Source organism: Misgurnus anguillicaudatus, chromosome 24 (assembly GCF_027580225.2).
Source record: "Misgurnus anguillicaudatus chromosome 24, ASM2758022v2, whole genome shotgun sequence".
NCBI classification, from domain to species: Eukaryota; Metazoa; Chordata; class Actinopteri; order Cypriniformes; family Cobitidae; genus Misgurnus; species Misgurnus anguillicaudatus.
Genome location: NC_073360.2, coordinates 8,279,192 through 8,300,408, shown reverse-complemented (window position 1 = coordinate 8,300,408; position 21,217 = coordinate 8,279,192). Strand labels below are relative to the sequence as shown.

The 21,217-nt window shown below is 36.2% G+C and overlaps 1 protein-coding gene across 1 annotated transcript in view; it reads right to left on the bottom strand.

The window, feature by feature from the left end:
* LOC129438802 (NACHT, LRR and PYD domains-containing protein 1a) overlaps positions 1-21,217 on the bottom strand; it is a 35,721-nt gene that overhangs the window by 4,530 nt on the left and 9,974 nt on the right. Inside the window, exons 3-10 of the mRNA XM_073863328.1 lie at positions 19,376-19,408; positions 18,442-18,516; positions 17,841-17,876; positions 17,716-17,759; positions 17,428-17,480; positions 13,363-13,580; positions 13,023-13,273; positions 12,191-12,334 (exon numbers count right to left, since the gene is read on the bottom strand). Coding sequence (XP_073719429.1) covers positions 12,191-12,334; positions 13,023-13,273; positions 13,363-13,580; positions 17,428-17,480; positions 17,716-17,759; positions 17,841-17,876; positions 18,442-18,516; positions 19,376-19,408 — 854 coding nt within the window. The remainder of the gene's footprint in view (positions 1-12,190; positions 12,335-13,022; positions 13,274-13,362; positions 13,581-17,427; positions 17,481-17,715; positions 17,760-17,840; positions 17,877-18,441; positions 18,517-19,375; positions 19,409-21,217) is intronic.

Genomic DNA, 21,217 nt, shown 5'->3' with positions numbered 1-21,217 from the left:
GACACCGCAGATACTGCGTTTTTTCCCGATCGTAACACACAACAACAAACCAACCATGGCACAATGCCGCGTCCAAATGGTGGTTGAACTCGCGTTAAAACGCAAATAAACAAATACGAGTAAGGAAGATATCAAGATAATAACTCATACATAGGCAAATTACAGCTTTATAAGTAGTTAACTAGCCAGCTGCTAGCAAGTTTTGACCTACCTGTGCTCGTCCATTGAAGGCAATATCCTCCGACATTAATGATATAATCCGATTCAGTCACATTGGTGTTTGTTGATTCGACCATCTCTCCACTTTTTAGGCAGCTAATCCAATTGTATTGACAGGGGTTACTCCTTTGTTTGATAAGAGTCTGGTAAAGTTATATTGTTAGGCAAAGTTAACGGCGCCCAGTCAACCTGACGAGCGCAGCCGGGGCCGGCAGAAAGCACTCTAGGTGAAAAAGTACACTTCCATAATAAGTGCTCTTTTTCCACTAACTAATTTTGTAGGCTACTTAATATTAAAACATTTTGTTTAGTACTTCTTAAGCTATAATCTTAAGAATATCTAAGTTTACATAACTGTGCTACTTTGAGACAACATGAAAATTAACTAAAATGTGCATACTGTTAGTTACAATAATGTCTTTGGGACAAACATGTTCTTCTATTTTTAACTTGTGTTAATTTTTAACTACTGTTTTTAAAGCAAACCTCGTATAATGTAAATTAATAAATAAAAATTAATAAAATGAGTAAAATACTCTTTGTGGTAAAAGGAGCATTTTTAGAATTCACAACATGCAAACATCAATGAAAGTATTACAGTTATTAAAAACAATCAACATGTATTAAGAAGCATGAGAAAATGTTGAGTGAACACATTTAGTTCGTAGATACTGCACTCTGCTATTGCAATAGTGTTTTAGTTGTTAAAGGTCATCCAAAGGCAGAGTGCAGTATCTGCATTTTGGGAGTCAAGGGTCACATCGGTGGTCATGTTTTTTTTTCTATAAAAATTTCTTCCTAACAAGGCATTACATGAATGCATTACCACTAATCTACCCACAACATGTTTGGCTGGCTAGTGTAAAAACTTTAAAGCCATTTTTCTCAGTTTCAGTGTTTGCGTAGATACTGCACTCTGCCTTTGGAGGGCAGTATAGCCTACGTGTTTAAGCCATTAAATAAGCACATTTAGTTTTAAGTTTTGAAGAAAGTTTTTCTTTAAAGTAAATTTCGTTTAGTATTAATTGTATCATAATTTTAATACATTTTTTATCAACCAATTGCCTGGATTAAATACATAAAAAGCAATATAGCAGACAATATAATAATGACATGAGCGCCGGCGCGCTGCGTTATTACACTATTTGAAACTCGCAACACACGCTGTCACCGAATTTACAAATGCACATCTTGCTTGTTGCCCACACACATATTATGTTGAAATAACATTATTAATAATAATTAATCTTTAAGAATATTTGATTGAATGCTGAATGTTGTGCTTGTTAAATGTAATACAATTAAAACTTTAATTATGATCATTAAAATTATTTAATATTTAATACTGAGTGACCAGTTTTTGCTCACTTATTAATAGTATTTATATATATATATATATATATATATATATATATATATATATATATATATATATATAACTGTGCAGCAGGTGCTCCCCTGTAGCCTAAATAATCAGCAGCTCCTGCGTTAAAAAATCTGGCGCCGGCCCTGGTTATAACGACATATTAAAAATGGTCGGGTTTAAATCGGGCTCGGGCTTTATAATTACAGTGAACGTGTCGGGCCGGGCTGGGCTCGGACACAATGTGCACGGGCTCGGGTAGGGTCGGGCTTGGTTTGTTGGGCCCGATCTAAGCTCTATCCCAAGTTGTTTCCCTTTATTTTTCCTCGTTTCCATATTGCTAATTTTGCTGTACCCAACAAATAATTTAATAAGCATTTCATTCTTCTCTTTGAATACCTATACTTAACTCCCCCAATAAATACTTTATCAGAGAATTCCTCATCAAAATCCATAAACAAATCTTTAAGAAGTTCAAAAAGACCTTGTAATCTTCCACATTTCAAAAATAAATGTTCTAAGTCTTCTTGTTCCCCGCAAAATCTACATTCACCACCCACAGCTGGATTCAAGTGCGCCACATGTCTGTCCGTAGCTATCCCCCGTGAATAAGCCTCCACTGTAGATCAGCAGTATGCTTCTCTATGGGAGGCTTATACAGGGCTCTCCACCTGTCCCTCACGAGTAAGTCTGATCCCAACAAACCTGGCCACTTTGAGGCTTTTATCCTCCTGAGAAAAACTTGATTTGTGACTTTTACTGAAGAATAGTACATTGCTTTCTTTGACACTGATTCAAAAACGTCCAGCTGAGGTGTATCAAAAGACAAAATGGATTCCATATTCACATTCACTCTCTCCTCAAGTATAACTGGTGACACTCTGATTTTTGGAAAATCTTCTTCTGTATCTCTTAAGTCCATCAAACGACCACGCTCAATGTACTCTCTGTGCCCACTTGGTAATACATTCCAGATCTCCTCTGTGAGTTTTAATACAAGACGTTCAGATTTCAATCCTGTCACTTCTTTTAGAATTTCCACCGGCTTCCACCCATCATCGTCCAAGAGGTGTCTAATTTTAACAACCCCATGCCGCTTCAAAACTGCAGACACACTTACTGAAGACAAAAGCCTTGTTTGGATCATAGGATTGAAAAATAAAGGTTCTTCCAGAATCCAGTGTCCCGTGTCATCACTACTCCGATCCACTTTAAAAACCGTCTTCCAAGACTGGAGCATTGATTTATAAAAAGGTGTAATCTCTGATAGGCTCACTTTTTCCAAGTCCATTATAAACAAATGTTTGTCCAAACCAAGCCTTCCTGCTTTCTTCAAAATTAAACTTGCAATATGAGTCCAAGCCAAGTCTTTGTGATATAAAAGTCTTTGTGCTACTTGTGTCCTGTAAGACATCAACCGACTTCTCATATTCACCAGCCCTTGTCCCCCTTTATGGACAGGTAAGTAAAGTGCTGCAGCATGGATCCAATGTGCCCCACTCCAAAAAAAATTCACAAATGTCCTTTGTATTTTACCAACCAATTTCACTGGGGGCTCCAAAACAGTCATTTTATGCCACATTGTAGAGGCCGCCAGGTTGTTAATGACCAAAACCCGACCTCTGTACGACAATTGTGGTAATAGCCAATTCCATTTAGACAATTGGGCTGTCACTTTCTCCAACAATCCCTCTCAATTTCTCATCTGAAACTGCTCATTCCCTAAAAATATACCTAATGTTTTTATCCCCTCTCTACCCCAAAGTAAACCACATGGTAGTTTTGGAGGTCCTACTTCTTCCCATTTACCAATGATGTATCCCTCACTTTTCTCCCAATTCACTTTGGCTGAAGATGCATTTTCATATCTTTCAATGATTCCCGTTAAAACTTCCACATCATTTTGACCTTTTATAAACACGGTGACATCATCCGCATATGCAGACAAGGATATTTTAAATGTACTCTCTAAATCTGGAATTGAAATTCCAGTTAATTCTTTCCTTAATCTACACAAAAATGGTTCAATTGCCAAACTACTTAACTGTCCAAAGAGTGGACAACCTTGTCGAATACCCCTGGACATCTTTATAGGTGCCTCCAGCTTTAACCATTACAAAAGCATCAGAATACAACAATTTCATATAAGATATAAAATTATCACCAAACCCAAATTGTTTCAATACGGTAAAAAGATATTTATGATCAACTTGATCAAAAGCTTTCTCTTGATCAAGCGAAAGAACCCCCAAATTTAAACTGTTCCTTTGATTAAAATCAATCACATCACGCAATAAAAATAAATTATCCACAATTGATCTATCTGGTATACAAAAGGACTGATCTCTGTGAACTAATACTTGTAGATGTTTTTAAGTCTATTTGCTAACGCCTTCGAAAAAATTTTGTAATCCAAGCATAATAATGACACGGGTCTCCAGTTCTTTAGAAGTCCCAGGTCTCCTTTTTTTGGGATTAAGGGTAGAACTGCTCTGCAACAACTTATAGGTAAAGTCTTCCTCTTGATACAGTCTATCAGCAGCTCATTTAAGTCTTGTCCAAGTAATCCCCAAAAAGTCTGATAAAACTCCACCGGTATACCATCCACTCCTGGAGATCGTCCAGGAGATAATTGTCTCATTGCATCAGTAAGCTCTTGCAAAGTTATTTGATTATCCAGTGACTTTTTTTTGTTCATCGCTCAACTGAGGCAAATCACAGAGCAAGTCAGCAATACTTCCAGGATCACAAACCTTCGCACTATATAATTAAAATAAAAATCCACTGTCATTTTTCTCATTTCCATAGGGTCAGAGGTAATAGTTCCATTAGGACGTCTTATATGGCACAACTGTTTTTGTAAAAAACTTTTCTTTTCCAGATTAAAAAAAAATGCACTAGGAGCATCCATATCTTTTATTGAGCAAATTCTTGATCTTATAAGTGCTCCTTTAACTTTCTCATGTAAAAAAGACCCAAGTTCTTCTTTTTTCTTATTTAACCCATCATCATTCACAAATCCATTAATATTTAAAATGTCCTTTTCCAAAAATAAAATGTCTCTTTGTAAACCTTTAATTGTTATTTTCATCAATGCTGTAGCATGTGAAGTATAATCTTGGCAAAAAATTCTAATATTTGCTTTACCTACATCCCACCATTGACCAAGATTTTCAAAAGTATCTTTCTTCAGTCTCCACTTATCCCAAAAAATATTTAACTTTTCACGAAAACTCATATCATGTAACAATTTGACATTAAAATGCCAAAAATAAGAAGGTTTAACCACTTTTTTTTTTAATTAAAATCAAAAGTAATCATATGGTGATCAGAAAAGCCACTAGGCAATGTGGAAACATTCATAACCTTATTATTCCATATCTTCCCTAAGTAAAATCTATCAAGCCGAGCACCACTTATTTGATTATTTAATATCTTTACCCATGTATGTTGTCTAACTCCTATATTTCTACTTCTCCACAAGTCCATTAGATCAAACTCATTTATAATTTTAAACAATTGCATGCTTGACTGATTATGTGGTTCCTCTCCATTCCTATCAACTGTAAAATTGGTTGTGCAATTCCAATCACCCCCAATTATCATGCACACAGTATCATCAATATTTTGAATGGCTGATCTCAAATCCATAAAAACACCACACGCTCATGTCCATTATTAGGAGCATATACATTAATTAAAACAAATATTGTTCCTTCAAACTCTATTTTAGTTAAAAGTGCTCTTCCTTTTACAATTTCCTCTACTGATAATATATTTACATTTAACGTTTTGGAGAAAAGAATAGCTACCCCAGCACTTAAGTTGGTTCCATGGCTAAGAGTATATTTCCCTTCCCACCACATGCCCCACTGAGTCTCATTATCACTGCTTGTATGCGTTTCTTGCAAAAAAACTATATCAACTTGTTTAACAAACTCTGAAATCATAGCTAATTTATTTCTATCTCTGCCCCCATTTATATTTAAGGAACCAAATTTAAAAAATTCCATAGAGAGATAGAAATAAAGAAAGAACAGATACATGAAATAAGTATAAAGATCACCCTGTGTATTAAGCATACTATTTTTCCAAAGCTCTTTTTTCTTTCCGCAATTTAGCAAGAATCTTCTTCAACCTAAACCTCTTCTTTTTACATAAAGCCTCATAACTAACAACTTTCTGCATTGACACCACTGACCATATGAATTTGTCTATATCCGGGAAAAAATCCTTCACTTCAACTGTCTTTCCAAACGTCAGATCCAAAAAATCATTAATCTCTTGCACGGAGTATGTATCATCTCTACTCTGTAAATCAACCTCAGAAAATTCAGATGACTCAGACAATGTTTCATCATCCTTTATTCCATAATCCTCACCGTTTTCAACATCATTTGAGTTTTCAGTATTTTCAATAGCAATCTCTTGAGCATTTTCATTTTCTTTCTCTACCATTGTATTTGGGGGTGGGGGTCGGGTGACCGTGAAGATGATGCACGCGTCATAAACTCATCATCCAGCCAGGGAACTACACTGCGACCAAAATGGTTGCATATGCTTATGTGCATATGTGTTTATAGCATCCAAGTTGGCTTAATTTCGCGTGCAAGCACGTTGTGTCTCTCCCGTTGAGTGTCCGTTCACGTAGCGAAGCAACCTCAGTGTCACATTGTATCCTTCCCAGGGGCGGATTTAGTGATTTGGGGGCTCAAGGCGAACCATGTGTCGGGGCCCTAACTATGCACCCTTTATGCAACCTTTACTGTATTTTTCTCTCTTTCTCATCGCTATCTCTTTTTTCATAAGTTACATAAGTTTCAGCTCCCAATGAGGTTGAGATTAATACTGTTTGATAATATGATTGGATTTTATACTAACCGCAGTACTACATGGTAAAAAGATGTGTATAACAATTATGTACTTTTTATTTTACTTTGTGTACTTAATTTCTTTAATACATTTTCATTTAATGCCACATTACATCCACAATATATTTTAAATTAAAATACTTTGCATTATTTTAAAATCATATTATGTTTCTTCTCATCATATTATGTTCATTTGAATACAATCATAGGTGTTAAGAACTCGAAATAAGATAAACAAGGGGTGAAATTTGACTTTCTATATGGATGGTAAAGCGTCATGTATTGCTTCTGCATTACATTATGTAAACAGTTTTTATATTATTGAACTATACAGATGTCATCTATGTACCCATCTTGTACTTTGACGTTCGCTACTGAAATAGAGGGCAAAGCCGATGCATGCTACCGTTTTCATTTGAGATTTAAATGAGACTAAAGCGATCACGAATTCGTGTGCATATTGGGGAATAAATTACAATCTTTAGTGGCGCTGGGCAGACATTTTGGCGGACTAAAGCTTACCTAAAGGCTACTGTACCTGAGATTACACGCTAATATTATATAAACTGTAGATCCTGTATTATTTGCGGAGCATAGGCCTACTCACCGGCACACTATCAGTGTCCGTGGCCGAGAGAGAGCTGTGTCTGACGGAAAAGAGGTTGCTGAGAGCAGCACAGACCGTGGCAGTGTTTGTGTGGAGAAAAGCGGAGACTTTTGCAACATTTTTGTGTGAATCATCTTTTCTGCTCCATTGGTGTAGCTACGTTTCACTCTTAGTTTATTTCCTTGCAGCTTCGCTCTTTTAATGTATCAAACTCACTCGCTGCTGCCTGCAGCTCTGCTCGCTTTGTTGATTTGAGCTACGCGCGCATACAGTATCCGGTAGTGCATGGAATGATCCACTTTAAACTATAATGGGGGGCGCATTCATGCAGATGTAATAATAACGTTCAAACCTTTTATGGGAATATACTAAAAAACACAAAACATGTTTAAATAGAATTCTTAATTAAACAAAATTATGATAGTCTTCTGGGAATATTGATGATAACCAGGGGCAAAAAGTGGCAGCTCACCAAGTACACCCCTGCGTTTTGGGGCCCCTTGGTAAGGCGGGGCCCAAGGCAACTGCCGACCTTTGCCTAATGGGTAAGTCCGCCCCTGATCCTTCCATGTTTCGGAACTTGAGCAGAGTTTTACCATTAGAGGTCTTTCTTCACTGAGGACGCGGGACCCGAACGGTTCCGGTTTTATATTTTAAATGGTCAGTCGGTCCTAGTTCATTACTTCGGGTCCCAAGTCTGATTAATATTGTGTGTAAAACCCGAGTCGATCGGAGAATGGCCGCGGGCACTACTGAGCTGAAGCTCGAGTGCTGTTTCAGCTCATTTTTTAATTATCTTACTATTAATAGACCATTTCTTTACTAAAATCTCAACAGTTTGCACAGAGATTGTAGCAAAAAGCAGTGCTAATACTGAACGAGCAAAGCTCCAGCTGACTCAGGATATAAAAAACGCAAAGCTGTTATGTAAAGTCTGTCATCGGGACAGCAAGTAGACTTTTAAATCTGAAATAATTAGTGGATTAAGCTTTTTTAATCGGCAAAAGAGAAATAGAAAGCAGAAGCAGTAAAAGTGCCTAATAGAAATTATTACCATTGTAACATCAGTCACATTTATAATCTATAGACCTGGGGCCTCATTTATAAAGCGTTTTTACGCACAGATTTGATCTAAGACCGTGCGTACGCTCAAATCCACTCAAACGCTCAGATTTATAAAACTTGTCTTTGACGTGGAAAAATACTTACCTCCACGTCAGGTTCCGACTTGACGTACGCACGTTTCCTTGTGGCAATATTGCAGTATTGCAGGTAGGCATATTCGAAACTTTTTATTTTGTACCTTTTGTGGTCAACATGCAGAAACATTTTTTCATTTGTTTTGGAGTTGTCCTTATTCAAAAAAGAAAAAAAAGGTTAGATTTGTGCTCTTTTGTTAGAATTCATATATTTTTCTTAAGACTTTGGAAAATATTTAATTAGTTTTTTTCTCTTATGATATCTTATTACATAAGAAATATTATTTGATTAATGTGTTACTTTTGTTTGCAACGTTTATTATAAATAAATGTAAATATGGTGATTATAAACCATTATTCCGTATTTTTCAATTAGAAGTTAAGCAATAGGCTACCTAAAATCTATTAATAATCTGATAAACAAGAAAGCTGCTAAATGTATTAATGTATGTCAGCATTTCCATGTTTTTATTTAATTATTTTTCTCTTTCCTCCCCTGGCTAATGTAAAAAAAGTATTGAATATGTTTGATAAAAAATAAATAAATATTCGAAACTTTTACAGCGTCAACATCATCTGTATTAGAGCTTAGATCGGGCACAAAAAACCATAACCGAAGCCCCCCTACACGTTGTGTCCGAGCCCGGCCCGACCGACACATTACCGACAATGTTTTAATAGTGCGCCGTGACGTTCTCAACTAATTCAGAGTTTTTTGAATTACAGAAATCTGTTTAGAATTATCTTAATGAGCTAATGCAACAAGGACGAAGCATGTAAACTGCGCTGTTTGTTTATTCAGAATAGAAACGTAAAAACATGCAACAATGATGCACACAGAAAATGAACAAACTGTGGAGAAGGCCTACTAGGCTACTCCAAAGTAATTTAACCAGGTTTTAGAATATATTTTAAAACAAAATATGTTGGCCTATTTTGATATTTTAAAATGTAGGTCTATTCTAATGCAAAAAGATGGCGCCCAAGCTATAGGTTCAGAAAACGATTTTCTAGTTCGTCATCTTTTAAAAAAATATTTAAAAATATAACAAAATTGTTTCGCAGTGTTTAAGGCACATGTAAATGTTACAGAACATGTGCTTTATTGAATGAGAGTAAACCCGATCGAATGATTAAATGATTAAATTATTTTAATGATTAAAACGACGTGAAAGGAACTAAATTGTGAAGCCTCGATGTATCCAAGGGACATGCGACATTTAAGAGTGATGGGTATTTCAAAAATGTATACAAATTATTCACATGCATCGATTTTAATGTTAAACATCTGTAAATCCAAAAGAATCCATATGGAATATATTCCGACAGTTTAGGATACGATCTTTGAACTTTAAAGTCGAAAATATCTTATTTTAACACCGCCGCGCAGGAGGCATGGTAAACTGAAACAAAACTTTAAAGACACAAATATAATATATAATATATGTTTAGCCTACGTGTAAAACTATATTTAAATGAAACCCGTGAATTGAAAGATCCACTAATAATCGCCTTAACTTGAGTGATGTCAATAAAGTTTCCATGTTAGAATTTAGAAATATTAAAAACTTAAGCAAACCACAACAAATATGTTTTCTTACCACTCGCCATTGTAGCAGTCAGAGAATTTGGCCTTTGAAAATGTAATATTTATATGCTAATGAATTAAATTAGGGGCGTTTACAAGGCGTAGTTCTAAAAGCATTCAGCTGCGCACAATTTTAAGATCATTTGTGATTTATAAACCGCACATCTGGAAAAGAGGCGTACGCACGTTTTTTTGTGCGTAAGCTCCTTTTTTCTGAATCACACTTACGATCATTTCAGAAATGGTCTTAGATGAAATGTAGGACAGTTCCTACGTCGCACTTTTATAAATGAGGCCCCTGCACTGTCTATTAATAGGCCATAGTATACATAGTATTGTATATATTGAGTTTAATAAAAGGGGTCATCAAATTGCTTCATATATCAGTGCAAAAACATTAAGTGTTTTTGTGGTGCTTTGACAAACAATGTCAGCTTTGTTTAGGGCAAAGAAAGTTTGGGGTGGCTAGATTAATGAACTATAATGTTAAATTAATATTAATGTTTAATAAATCAAAGTATTGTGTTGTGTCACACATTATTAGTTCTTTGTAAAATGTATAGTAGACCATTTTTTGTTGGTGGATAATGATTTCCCTTTTCATCAGCTACCACCACAAGTAAATTTCAGATCTGTGGGAAACACTGGCTAGCATTCAAAACTGTTCACTCAAGTCAGCACAGCTTAGCCATAATTACCAAGGTGGAAACACTAAGAGTCAAAAATGAACACACAGCAATCAGATCCTTCAAATAAATAGATAAAAGGGCCCGAATCAGTTCACTGAGCTTTGGAACAATGGATCCACAGAGAAATGAAGGAATATGTCAAGGTGAAGGAGGATTCTGAGGAGGAGGGAAAGAAGGAGGATGTGGTGAAGGAGGAGGGAGAGGACATGATGAAGAAATAGGAAGAGGAGGAGGACGTGGTAAAGGACAAGGGAGAGGACATGGTAAAGTAGGAGGAAGAGGAGGAGGACGTGGTAAAATAGGAGGAGGGAGACTAAAGGCAAGGTGACAAGCAGTCTCAGATGAAATTCGAGCCACTCTAGCTGACCATGTCCTTGTCCATGTTATGACTATGAGGGTGGCTGAGCAACGGGTGCAGCCTAATTTGAGTCGCTTCACTGTTGCCTCCATCTTCAGGGAGGAAAACAGATAGATGTACTTACAGTAAGACTGCTCTGTACAGTAACTTTAGTGTGCATACACTGTTGGACTATATGCTACTGGAATAAAGAAATGCATCATATTGTCTTGCATACAGATCAACATATCAGTAAATGAATCCCAGGGGTGGATCATGCAAGAGGATTTTACCCTCGCTGTTTGGCTGGGACCAATATAAACTGTGATGTGGATGAGATTCTCTGGCCTGACCCAGAACAAAGACGGGATGTTGAGGCGGAATAATAATAAAAAAAAGTACAGTTGTGCTGCATATAGCACATTAATGAATAAAAATGTGCTAATGCATACATTGATTGTGTCTTTTTTGGTCATATGAAAAAGTTTTTAAGTGGGAGAACCACAAGCAACTTTCCAGTTTTGGATATAGTGTTTTGAATTTATTGCACCAGTGTGTAATACTATGTTGTAGTGTGTGTGTGTTTTTGAAAGCTTGTGTGTGTTGTCTGAGGGAAAAGTTTGGTTTTTCAGTAAAAGTGAATGGTTTCGAGTGTAGAGCTTCATTTTGACCTGAAAATATGATTTTTGGAGAATTGGGTAAGATGTTATGATATTGTGTTTACTGTTTTGAGAATATGAGGCATAGTTTCAATAAATGTATTTAAGCAACTGAGAAAAACTGTAATGCATTATCATTGCCACTTTCATTACAAAAAAGAAAAAAGAAAAACATGGACAAATTGCGTTCATGGTTGGCCAATTTTACTGTAATACCACAACAATTTTAAATAGCCTAATGTTAAAATACAAAATCTGCGATTCGTAGACCAATATAATTACTTTTCAAAATGTTTAATTTCTGATATTTAATAATTGATGTTGTGATTATGTTTATTGCATCAGAAAATGCAGGCACCCATCCTCTGAGATTTTAAAATTGAGAAGTTGATGTGTCCTTTAGGCCATTAGTTTTGTATTTTTTACTAACAACATAACTCCCATAATTATTTGTTATTAACATTTTATTATTAAGTTTTGGATGTTTAGAATTTACCATGCAGCTGCTTCACAGAGAGTTAAAACATTTCAAAACTTCAGCGTAAAATCTATTAATCGCAAATCATGTGTTCGCAATTACAATATGAAGGTGAATAATCGAGAATGATGATTTTTTGGGCATAACCGTGCAGCTTTAGTATGAGGCGTGTTGTGGTACCTCTGGTGTGATGTGACCCACAGGTTCACTGCTCAGTCGATATCGTCGGTTCTCCTCTAGTATACATGTAGGTGGCTTGTCTACTGGCACATATCTCTTGTTATTCTTGCAGTAGTTTGCCCGTCGAACGGCTTTTCTGATGTCCTATGAGAATTGATGAATCAAACTATTTATCTACTGAAGATAAAAACTTAATCAGAATTAAGAAATAAAAACAAGAACATTTTCTCCATGATGAGGTGAAGTTGTGATGAATATTCGTGAGAGCATTGCATTAGCAGCAAAATAGTTCTTGATGTGTTGACTGAGAATCAGATGTGTGTATTATAAATGCACTGACTGTAAGATGCTAGAAATGTAGAAATGTAAATTAATTGTTTAATACAGTATTTACGAACAGTGGCAGGTTAGATTAGGTTACACAGATTTGGGTGTCTATAATTTTTGGTTATCTTTGATGTTGTGGAGTTTTAGCGTGATTTTCTGATGTAAATGACTGTAATTGATACTCAAGACAGGCTAGAGATACAGATCACATATTCATGACACTTAGTCTCGTGCAACACGGTCGAGTGATCAACCAGACCAAATCCTGTTGAGTCAAACATTGCATTTCTTATGACTCTGCTGCAATACACAGGAAACAAACACATCTTACTACACAATGATGATGTCATCATATCTATTAATTTCACAGTCACTGAAGACATTATTACTTCCCCTGTAATTTCTATTGCACTTTTTACAGTTCTCTATTGTAGCAAATCATCTTTACAGTAAACGCAGAGCAGTACAGGCAAGTATATAAATAAAAAGTGAAGTGTTTTCTCACCTTGATGTCGGAGCAGTTGTTGCCAGCCAGATAAACTCTGAAGGAGAAAGAGTTCTCACGGCCGACCTCTTTAAACACCTGCACCACACCGTGATGCTCCGCCGGTTTAGATGTCTGAACGACCGGACCCACAGGTGAAAGAGACGACACGGTCCATTTGACGTGACTGCCCGAATGATCGGCAGAAGGTTCGATCAGACCCCTCTGGTTCTTCACGTGAAGAACGCTGAACTTCACATCGCTCTTCTCATCTGCCGAAAGCGTCAGGAAGATATTAGAAACCAGGAAAGACATCAATCTGATAACTTCAAGTAAAGTTTAAACCAATGAATCTTTGTACCTGCCAGACACAGCGAGTGTGGGAACTGCACTGATTTGAGAATCGATGGATCGCAGTCGACGTCAAAAATAGGTCCAGCAAATTTCCAGCCGTCGGTCAGGTAGCTGCTGAATTTACTCCATGAGAGAACGCAGTAAGTGATCTTTACCCGCTGTGAGACCTCGAACACCAGTCCAGTGTCTGTGCATTCATATACACCTTCAGCATCCAGGTGTAGCCTTGAAACAGAGAAGAACCAGACCTGATCTAGCTTGATGCTCACACTAGCTACGTTAACATGCAACAACTGATGTATAGACCATTTTACTGTTTGTACCCAATGATGACGTGGCAACGTATGCGCATGCAGTTTGGCAACGGAAGTATGGCAAGAATCAGCAGTGAAGCAACACAGACCGAGAAAGTTATTTTAAAAAGTTGATTTAGCAACTTTTTCAACACTCTTACCAGATCCGTGTACTATAGTGGAGTGGATAGAAGACATTAGCAGATGGCCAAATATAAAGTGGCCTGATACATATATACGTATATTAGTATTATTATATAGAGCTCGGGAATCGACGTCATCGCAACTTGCGTAGCAATGCATTGTGGGAAGGATCCGCCACATTGTACACTACGCACAAGCAAACAGACGCTACATTGTACGGAAATTCAAACGACAAGTGTTGAAGTGTTATGGATCGAAAGATAAAGTGCAACCAAATGCAACAACCAGACATTTTGATGCTGGGAAACCATTTTAATAAACTTTCTTAGTTAAAACCAATGGGGAACAACACCCCCTTCCATTGCCGAAATGCGCGCGCAGGCTATTTGATCACGTAGGCTGTAAAAGGGTCTATTGATGGCTTAATCGTATAGAAAAGCCTTGTTTATGTAAACACCTTAATCACTACAATTGTGGTCAAACGAATGCAAATTTGAATCGTATTGAAGGGGATGGTGTAGTCCGATCTGTGATCCGATCAGCAGGAGAAAAGTACACATCGAATTGTAGTATTTTTCTAAATCAGATGCAAAAATACATTGTGCAAATGCGCAGAACATTTGAACTTAAGTTCACCTCTTATATTTACCTTATATCACATGATTTACGTCACAGAAACATGCAATAACAAGGCAATGGCAACACGCATTCTTACAGTAAGATAATGGGGTCATGCGCTGTACATTCTGCAGCGTTCATGTCTTTCATAACATTACATAACGCATTAAAATAGCACAGTGCCTTTCGAAAGGTGTGTTTTCATTAATGTTACCTATATCTGAAAACTTTCTCCAACTTAACTTCTATTCAGAGATAATGCGTGAACTGGACAAGAGATGCTGTGCGCTGCGTCAAGTTCAGAATTGGGCTATTTTTAAACTGTTTCCACCAGTTGATTTTTTTCTGCGGGTTAAAGATTACAGGATTTAGTTTATTAGTTATTGGTATTTGGGTTGTGAATAGTCATTGGGATGCTTTTGGGCTAGTTTTGAGTGTCCATTGGGATGGTTTTGATACATGAATCTGGCAACCCTGGCTGTGCCTTTTGGTTTGGATTCTATATAATGTACATGTAAACAAACATTTTAATCAGATTGCAATGTTTAGGGTACAAGTAAACTGTATTGTTGTAACCTTCAATGAGATTAAATTCAGTTGAATTGACACAATTATACATTTGGCATGTAAACATAGCCACTGAAGCACATATCGTTTAGGGCCCTGGAGAAACTACAGGAGTTTTTGATAGAATGTGAAAAAAGGCTGGACTGGACTCGTTATATTGTCTCCTATATCATGTTTAGTACACTGTATGTACATATTTGCCTCATAAGTTTCTGCTCTTTCTGGAGTATTCACCCACTATTACACTTTTGTGTTTTTGGTAGTGTCACAATAAAGGTTATTTGATTTTCAATCATCTCATGCTCTTTGTGTTATGTGTTTTCTTCTGTGCTAAATCTGTCGAATCAGCCATAGTCCTACAATTCTTAGACACTTGCTCACACATACTGTACAGTACATCTGCATTTTACCATAAATGGATCTGGTTAGAAAGCACCGGTCAGGCATATTACTCATTATGAGCTAGATTCATTTTACCTCTTAGAAAGGCTCTTTCAATACTGATATTAGACCTTTGTAGTTCTGCGTAACAATTTGGTAAATAAAAACTAAAATATAATATGTGACCCGTGCTGGCAAAATGAGTCAGAATGAGCAAAAATGAGTTATTTATATTTTAAATCGATGTATGATTTGATGAAATCTGACAAAAAATGACAGAGCTACACCATTTTGAAGTTGAAGTCAGCAAAGTCAGTTTTAAGAAAAATCGAGTTAAAGATTTTTGAGGGTTCAAAGTCAAAAACAATACTGTAGGAAAAATGTATGTATGTATCATTTATTGTTTGATTGACATTGAGACAGACAGCTTTAAGATCTACTGTAATGCAAAAATCTAATTTAATATTACATATCAGATATTTTTCTTCAACAGCTAACCAAACATTCAATAAAGGGGTCATATTATGAAATCTTTTGAATGAAATTACGAAGTCTTGGTGTCCCCATAGTGCATATGTGAAGCTCAAAATAGCATATAGATAATTTATTATAACATGTTAAAACTGCCAATTTGAAGGTGTGAGCAAAAATGTGCCGTTTTGGGAGTCTCCTTTAAAATGCAAATGAGCTGTTGAAATGCAAACACTGGTCGCAATGATGGTGGTTTATTGAAATTAAAACTCAATTGTGCTGTCAATTATTTTTCTCTTTCTCTCTGCACTAAAAGGCAGTGCCATGGTTGGATTATAATACAGTATTATTTTAATAAGACTTGCTACGTTTATCACAAAACAGGTGAAATCTGAAAGACCTAATTTTTCACATGCTTGCACAAAATGTTTTACCAAAACAAAGTTATTGAGTTGTTTTTTGTGCTACTTTTTATAACTTATGAAGTTTTAAATCAAAACAAACCAACTGCAGTTGAATTGATATTAATTGGAATGCACAACCAAAAAACGAGATTTCTGAAAAAAAAATCTCGTTTTGCAACAAAACTCTTCATTTTTAAAACTGAAATTCTGTGTAAATGTTTATATATCGGGGACACCCGCTCGCACATCTGTGCATGCTTCGGAATTGTCAGTCGGCGTGAGAAGGATCGTTTTCATGTCTTATTACTCTTAATACCTATTTTAACATCAAGCAAGTCCTGCACTTTATTTTCTAATTCCTGCATGTTTGAAAACCGAAACTAAAATGTCAGACGCGCAAGTGGATAAACCATCCTTTGTGTATTAGTTAAGCATTTAAGACGGTACACCTCTCAGAAAACTTACAAATAAAGATCTTTTTAAGATGTTTAATGACTATTTAGAGCATTGATATTGCTAGACAAGGCTTAATGTACTTATTTTAATGAAAGCATACATTTTAACCAAACTCGACATTTATATTTTCTTTCTTTCTTCATTTATACTGCCTCTAGCTCAAAATTAGACTGTGCGCATATTGACTCATTTTGCCAACACAAGTCATTTATATAATAACAATAAAAACTTTATTTTCACCACAGGGGAAGCCGCCAGGAAACGGTTCGCGTGACGACACTGGTGGAATATTGCATGGTTGGAAACGCCTTTCAGCCAATCAGCAGTGGCGGCTGCTGGTGACTGCTCTTCTGAGGGGTGCAAATTCAAAATATGTGTCTTTTATCAGAAACCCTTTAGACGCATGTGCAGCAGGCACTTATTTTGAAATGACACATGATGCACAAAGGTTCACTTAACGCGCCGAACACATATTTTGAAATGATGAACCACACACATGACGGGCTACATACATGTTGTGACGATCTTCGCATCGTGCGCCCTCGAAAAAGAAGTCACCGGCCGCCACTGCCAATCAGATATGAGAACTGAGAAGCAAAAAGAACTGTTGTATAAAGAATTTATAAACGGTACAGTGATTGTGTAGTGTAACAGTGATGCTGGTGCTACAGAAGAACCGAATAAGAGATAACTGAAGTACTGTGGTTATACTGAGGTACAATGAATAGAAGAACATACTGCAGACGATCTCTGGAGAGTTTTCTGGGGGTCACAAGTTCATTTTTGGGATTCTGGGAAGGTAAAATAACAGTTCCACATTTGCATTAATTTCAGGATACATTAAATTCAGAAGAGAAAATGTATTTCTGTGAGCAATCTATCAAACCAGTTTAATTTCATAAAGCCATTATTATTAGACACAAAAGTCTCATAAGAAAGAAAATTCAATGTTAACATTTCCATCACGCTGTGATGATCAATCATTTATTATACAGAGCAAAATCACATGAAGAAGATAAAACTCACCTTCAGAGATTTACATTTATCACAGCAGGACGTCTGTGTCTCTCCTGAGAGATAAATGAGAGTTAGCGACAGTCAGTCATAGTTAAGATTCAGATCTGACTACAGACAGACAGGAGAAACATTACCACTGAGATCTTCTGCTTTACATCTTCTGTCTGAATCTGAAAACACAACAACAATCAAACATTTGTCCTGAAGATCCACAAAGCCTTCACATTTATTCAGACTAAAGTCTTGTCATCTAACCATGAGATTTGCAGCTTTAAAGTTTGATTTCAATCTTTGTCTTGATCTTACTCAGTCAATATATTAAAGATATCAAGATTATATTTTCATTGAATAATCTTTACAGTATGTAGGATTTTATGCATATAAATCACAATAACTTAATCTGGGTTTTACAGACTAGGTCACATTTATAAGATGATGGGGTGGTTTCTTAGACAGGGATTAGTTTAAACCAGGACTAGGCCTTAGTTTAATTAGGAAATATAACTAGATGCCTTTGTTACAAATGCATTTTGAGGCAAAACAAACGGCACTTATGTATTTTTAGATATCTCATTGCAAGATGTTTTCAGTTTGGACAGCTCTTACATTTACTTTAGTCTAGGACTAGTCTAATTCCTGTCCGGGAAACCACCCCATAATATCTAATATTATTTCATAGGGTTTATAGGACAGCCAGATAAAAGCAAATATAGATCAGAAATCTCTGTGGGAAACCTGGAACTTTTTCTTCTTCATCTGACTCTTCCTCATCATCTTCATCTGAGCTCTCAACTGATGAATCTGTATTATCTAAACACACAAGAGGAAAAACAATCAACTATTTTTTCAAATCTATCAATATCTGACATACTGTACATGTACACTCACCTAAAGGATTATTAGGAACACCATACTAATACTGTGTTTGACCCCCTTTCGCCTTCAGAACTGCCTTAATTCTATATGGCTTTGATTCAACAAGGTGCTGAAAGCATTCTTTAGACATGTTGGCTTATATTGATAGGATTGCATCTTGCAGTTGATGGAGATTTGTGGGATGCACATCCAGGGCACAAGGCTCCCATTCACCACATCCCAAAGATGCTCTATTGGGTTGAGATCTGGTGACTGTGGGGGCCATTTTAGTACAGTGAACTCATTGTCATGTTGAAGAAACCAATTTGAAATGATTCGAGCTTTGTGACATGGTGGATTATCCTGCTGGAAGTAGCCATCAGAGGATGGGACATGGTGGTCATAAAGTAATGGACATGGTGAGAAACAATGCTCAGGTAGGTTGTGGCATTTAAACGATGCCCAATTGGCACTAAGGGGCATAAAGTGTGCCAAGAAAACATCCCCCACACCATTGCATTAATGAGAAATTGAACAGGTGTTCCTCATAATCCTTTAGGTGAGTGTATAACAAGTGATACTGCACTTTACTATGAGCTTGTTCTTTTGTACAAATAAATCCAAATTGCTATATTTTGATTGTGTGTACTTTTGGACTTTGTGATGGATTTTTGCGTATGGACACTTTACGATCAAATCTGTGCATGTGCACACTTTATAAATAAGGCACAAAGACTTTCATCTAGCAGAAATATTTACTGTTATTTGAATTTGTGTCATTAGATTTGAATTGTGCAGTAAACTGATCTGATACCTGAAGCACTATGATGATTTTCAGTAGGGTGACCTGTAAATAATAAACACACAGATTTATTATCTTTGTTATCACACATACCATATCTGATTTCAGAGCTGTGGTTATAATGCTTATTTCTCTTGTTCATCAGATAGTGCTTTAATAAAATGAAAAGTAAATGGGAATAATGTTAATAATTTCAGTAGTGCATGTGTGGATGAGTCCTGGGGTTTTCAGGCATTTTGTGGGAAAGACCCATTATTGCATTACATTCATCTTTAAACAACTATAAATCTCATTTCACACACACCACTATCACTATCTACTTTATTCAACAGTCATACAATTCATAATGTCTCATCATGTGAAAACTCCCGGCATGTCACGAAAAAAAATACATTTTCACTGCTTTTATTGTAAATTTAAAGTGACAACAAGCAACCACTTCTGACTTATATTACACATCAAAACCACAAGTGAAAGCAGCACAGTCCAGAGCACACGAACTCATGCACGCACACACGTGCACACACACACACGCGCATGCACGCACATTTTAATACATTTTAATGAAAAGAAAAGTATTGTTTTAGAAGCATTAGTATTTTCTGAAAGATTTTTGTGGCATTATATTCATGAATACATTAGCAGAGGTTTTGTTTGTAATCTTATTTTTATTCATCTTTTTATATTCCGCTGTTTTACTGTAATAGTGTCAGTTTGACTTGTGATTTGTACTTGACTTGTGATTTTGTGTTTGTACTTACTTTAGACAGATTTACAAACTCAGAACTTATATGACCTTTTGTCTATTAAAGGTTAAAGAGAGTGATTCATATAATACTTCAGACAGCCGGAGTTATGGCAGTGTTATTTCTGTATAGACCACTGGGGGTCTCCATTCCTCCTCTCATCTCTCACATTAAAATGGGTGCATCCAAATTCAGGGGCTGCGTCCTTCGAAGGCCATATTTAAAGGCCAATGACATCACCGGATCACAGCGAAGGCTGTTCCAATTCAAAGGCTCCTTCACATGCAGCCTCCAAATGTGGCCTTAATTTTTCCTGATCCCATAGATGGATCCTTCACGGCCTCGGCTATCCCAAGATTTAATGCGTGTCTGTGAGATTTGGGTATTTTGAAATAAACAGTAAGAACTGTAGTAAAATAAAAGTGTATATTTTGGAAATTAAAGGTCCTTGTAACTGTTTTACTATTGTAAATGATGTTTTAGTGATGTAAATTAATATCATTGCTGCAATATTGTGCATGTTGCATTTTACTTTTGTATATATTATATTATCTTATATTATTTTAATCACTGTCTGGTTACCTAAAACATAACAGCATTTTAAAACATTTTTTCCAGCATTTTAGAACATGTCAGCATGTTTCAGCATGTCTCCTAGTAACTGATAGCTGGGATTGAAAACCTTGTAACACAGCACGGGTTAGTTGTAACACAATTAAGCCTCAGGTGTATGGTAGGTCCCACAAACAAACTTTTTAAGTGTTCATTTGTAACTTAAATATTTTTTAAATGATATAGCCAAAGCCATACTTAACATGCGTACTTAATACAGGTTGGGATCACATTTAGTGCTGTTATACAATAACATCATGTTTGAATATGTGGATCACACAACAAATCTTGAATTAAATTGGTATTTGTCAATAAAGTAAATACTTTAGTCCATTTCTCTATTCTGTAAGTTAGTTCAATTCTCTGTCCTGTATACAGTTGCTATTAAAACTGTGGTGAATCTTTGCTCTTTAAGTTTGATTTCTTTGAATCTTGCTCTTCGATCACATTATTCTCTATATTGTTTTGTCCAACACCGATCATGTTTGAATGCATT